Source organism: Sesamum indicum, linkage group LG6 (assembly GCF_000512975.1).
Source record: "Sesamum indicum cultivar Zhongzhi No. 13 linkage group LG6, S_indicum_v1.0, whole genome shotgun sequence".
NCBI lineage: Eukaryota > Viridiplantae > Streptophyta > Magnoliopsida > Lamiales > Pedaliaceae > Sesamum > Sesamum indicum.
In genome coordinates, this window is record NC_026150.1 from 22,406,114 (window position 1) to 22,410,635 (window position 4,522).

The 4,522-nt window shown below is 40.7% G+C and overlaps 1 protein-coding gene across 1 annotated transcript; it reads right to left on the reverse strand.

Annotated features, from left to right (window-relative positions):
- LOC105165510 (9-cis-epoxycarotenoid dioxygenase NCED1, chloroplastic) lies at nt 535–2,894 on the reverse strand. The gene has a single exon (XM_011084544.2). The coding sequence runs from the start codon at nt 2,750–2,752 to the stop codon at nt 932–934; it is 1,821 nt and encodes a 606-aa protein (XP_011082846.1). The 5' UTR covers nt 2,753–2,894; the 3' UTR covers nt 535–931.

Here is a 4,522-nt window from a genome sequence, read left to right on the forward strand (position 1 = left end):
AATCCACAAGCAGTTGAAATGGGCGGATGATGGGGTGCCACAATTCAAATACTCCATAATCAACCGTAATTGAAGCTACGATGCTCTTAATTCGGACAGTCATTGTCCATCCATCCTCATTCCCTCTTCTTTTTCCTGCTGTTCCAAATTGCAGGAATTCGACGCCTTGTCCCCTTCTCCATTACTTTTGTCGCTTCTCTAACATTAATTGCACCAAAACCTTAACACCTTACACCCACACAAACACCATTGGTTCATTCTTTTTCCCATTCATTTATCACGACACATGTACATGTTCTTGCATCTCCAATGATTTCCCTCAACTAAAATTGGATCATGAATATAATAAAATAAAATACTGATATCATCGTGCGTTAAAATCCCCCACCCCTCGTTTCTTACATGATTTAAAACGACTTTGTGAACTGAAATTGAATTGAGAATGTAATAAAATACATTGTTGATATAACGATGTTAAAAGACATGGTCTTGCATTTTCTAATGATTTCTTGAACTGGGATCGGATCAAGAACATGACCGAATGAAATGTTGATACTATCGTGTATACGATCTGACATGAAATATGAGGGAGAAGATTCATTAATGTACAAGAAAACAGAGTTCTATACTTAAAGCATACAATATGAGTACAAAACTGCTGTCTTCTAACTGTATATTCTACCATGTATCTGATTTCACACAGTATGTGAAAGAATAAGGAGAAACCAGCTGAGCTTCCATTTCTACCTACATCCCAAAGCTACAAGCTGCTCCCCCTAAAACCTCCCACATTTAAATATCAAAAAAGAAGACGGAAAATAATAATAATAATAATAATCAAACAGCAGAGAGACTCCGGGGATGTATAATCTAACCATCCCTCTGGTAATTCTCCACCGTTGAAAGTCGAAAACGATCATTCTAATACAGATCAGGCTTGGTTTGCCAAGTCCTTGGCGCTTATGAATGTGCCATGGAAACCATATGGAACTCTTGATGGGAGCTTGACAGAGGCTTCCAGCTTCATAGTCTTGGCATTGACGATTTGCAGCTCTGATTTCCAGGCCTTTTCGTCGTGCACGAAGGCCAGAATGTAGCCGTCGTCTTCAGCTTCAGAGTTGGGATCTCTGGGGAGAAACAGAGGTTCTCCGCCGTACTTTTCGTCGCCGTAGATGAATTTCTTGACTTCGCCTGTGAAGAGGTCCACTTTAGCAAATCCAGAGACTTTAGGCCATGGCTCTGCAATGGCGAGATAGGCGTACCGGGTTTTTCTTCCAAGCCTGTTTCTGTTCACCATTCCTGCCTCTAAATTGACCTGATCCTCTTCGGACATGATGGGCCTCCTCGTGGACTTGCCGGTTTTTAGATTCAGCCGAATTTCGGATAAAACACTCTTTAATCCTTCATCGCATTCGTTGAAAATTGAGTCGGGCGGTGTCATACAGGAACCGATCACGACGATTTCGTCAGTTTCCGGCTCTTCCCACGCATTCCAGAGGTGGAAGCAGAAGCAATCAGGGACTTGAACCCATTTAATCCCGGAGGAATCCTTAGCGTACTTGTCTAGTACACCGAATCTTGATACCTTATCCTTTTCGTAGACCACCGGAGAACCGCCCCGGATCATCTCCGACATCTTGAAGACCACCTGTTGATCTGGCACGATCACGAACTTCTCAGTAATGGCGAAATCATGCATCATTGTTGGTTCAGAAACAGGGATTTCGACATCCTCTGATTTCTCCCCGTTTCTTGAAAACCTGAAATACTTCAAGTAAGGCTTACGGATCACGTCGTAGCTCAGAGCAAAGAGTTCGCCGGAAACAGGGTCGACCTTGGGGTGGGCGATCATGGTGGAGTTCAACTGGCCGTTGAAATTGTACCTCTCCACCGTTTTCAGGTCACCATTGGGAGTCAAGCGGACATGATAAGGCAAATCATCTTCGGACATAGCCAACAACCGGTTGTTGAAGTACACTAATCCGGCGTTCGCTACGCCGGTGCCTTGGCCGTGATCAACCAGATTGAACAGCCCACGAGCATAGAAGAGCAGCAATCTCGCTATGCCCGAATGCCCATGTAGCTCGCCAATGGCTTTGGGAAAAATCGGCCGGCCCAAAGCCCGCTCCTGAACCAACCTCTGCGTCTCCGTAAACCGACAGGCATAGCTCGCAGAGCCGTTCTCGAATTTCACGGCGTGAATCATGCCGTCGCCGTCGAAGAAGTGGTGCCCCGCCTGCGGCTCGAACAGTGGGTTGGCGCCGTTCCTAACGTACACCCCCTGGATAGACTCCGGTATCTTCCCGACGACCGGAAGCCTGTGCCTGACGGGTTGTTCCGGCACCGGCGAGAAGTTTCCGGCGATTTGAACTTCAGGATCGGCTGTCTTCGGCAAAGGGTGGCGGAGCTCGTGGTCTGTCAATGCATTCTCCACAGCGTCCAAGGCCATTGCAGCCGCTTTCTGAATCATATTCCATTTTGGCTTCGACGGAGAAGCAGCATCACCCTTCCTGACGGTGGGCTGCGGATTGACGACAATCTTGGTGGGAGAAGGTGTTTGATAGGTGGTAGGCGGCGACTGCTTGGGGAAATGGAGCGTAGGAGTCTGGAGAGAGCATTTAACATCAGTTTTGCGGCTGTGTGCGCGTGGAGTCCTGTGGGACTGCACGAACGACAGGTTTGTACAAGACCCCAACTCACCTACTTTAGGCTTAATCCAAGAACTCGTAGTACAAGTAGAAGAAGTGGCCATGGCTACCTATTTTGGCACTGTAAACTGTATTCTGCCCGAGTGTGTCTTGTGTGTGTAAATCTTAAGAGTGTTGCAGCTTCGTAGGAATAGAGTAAGGGGGGGAGAGAGAGAGAGAGAATTTGGTTGAGTTTGATGAGAGAGAAAGAGGGGAGATGAGTGTATATATAGAGAGAGAAATGTGGGGAAGAAAGTCCACGTGTTGGATATAGAGGACGGTATGATAATAAACGAGGGGGATGGTGGGAGCAGGTCATAGCTTCTTCAAACTTCGACACGACCACCTTTAATTTTCGTTTTTTATTTCCATATAATAATAATAATATTATTATTCTATTGATCTCCCCACTCAAATTAAATTCGATCGAATTGAAATCAATTACATCACAAATATAATATACTTGTCATACATAATTGATCACATTTTCTGAACTATACACTAATCAAAAGCCAAATATATTGAACATTCATATAATTGATTCAAATCCAATCAAATTCGATTTTGGGTCAGAATTTCTTATTACTATGTACAATTGTGCAATAAAATTTGAAATTTGAATTTAAAAATCGAATTTGTTCGTGGTCCAAATACGCTAGCACATGACGTGATTCACGTACACAAATTATATTATTATAGATGGAAAATTTGGTTATTGTTGCATGATCCACCATAATTTTAATGGAAATTCAAGTAATTTGAAAGTGACGGATTAAAAAAAAAAAATTGAGGCAGCAGTGGGAAAGTGAGACTAAGGTAGTTAGCTCTGTTATTGGACCCTGTCCCTATTTCTTTGCTGATGAGTAAACAAATGACTGTCGACATTCAAACCCCGTTTTATTTTCTCTCCCACGAGTCTTTCACCCCAATAAAACATTTGAATCAATTTATGCCTCTAGTTCGCATGAGAGCCCTGATATTATTAAATTGGCATTCAATCTTATATTCTATATTATGTATTTTTATTATATGTATAGTGATTTTTTTTTAAAATATATAAGTGTTGTATTGTAAATTTAAAATTCAAAAATAAAATTTGAGTGATTGTTATGCTTAACGAATGGAGAACGATCATCCGAACCACATAGGAAAGACTCGAATCATAGCCCTTTGATACTTAAATCAGTAAGTGATAAGGTAGATCGTAAGAAATATTTGGGTAACAAAAGTTATATACACCTATTACGATTTTCACATGAACCACAAACATCAAAATGATCAACTTGTTGCGGTGAGTCTATACATACATATTAGGGCTTGATATGCAGTAGGGTCGGAGATATATCTAAGAGAATACAACTACAAGATGCAACAACACATTATGATCGCATAATTTATAGGGATGATTACACTATTCCCTGTAAGGTTTGTTGTAATTACATATAAATTTTATATGGTTTAGGAAATTATATTTGCTATTCTTGAATTTGTTCTGTCTAACAAATAGATCATTTCGCTAGTTAAAATTTATCGAATTTGTTGAATTAGCAAAAAAGTGAATGAAAATCTATATTATTACTGACACGTTGCAAGTCAAACACATCTTTTCTAACCAAACTACCCTTATCAATCTTCATAAGATTATGCATGTGTGGCGATATATCGCCACCCTTATAAGAGTATTTTGATCAAAAAAGACTTTTTAAACCTACAATAAGTGAATAACAAGTCAATTAGAGATTAAATATGTACGTGTTTCATTCAAATTTTATGTTAATTTTAATAAATTCAATAAAATTTTACTAATTAAGAAATTTATTCGTTAGACAATAACA

What these genes read in the sequence shown, in the direction of transcription:
- LOC105165510 (XM_011084544.2), bottom strand. Translation starts at nt 2,752, where the DNA reads ATGGCCACTTCTTCTACTTGTACTACGAGTTCTTGGATTAAGCCTAAA.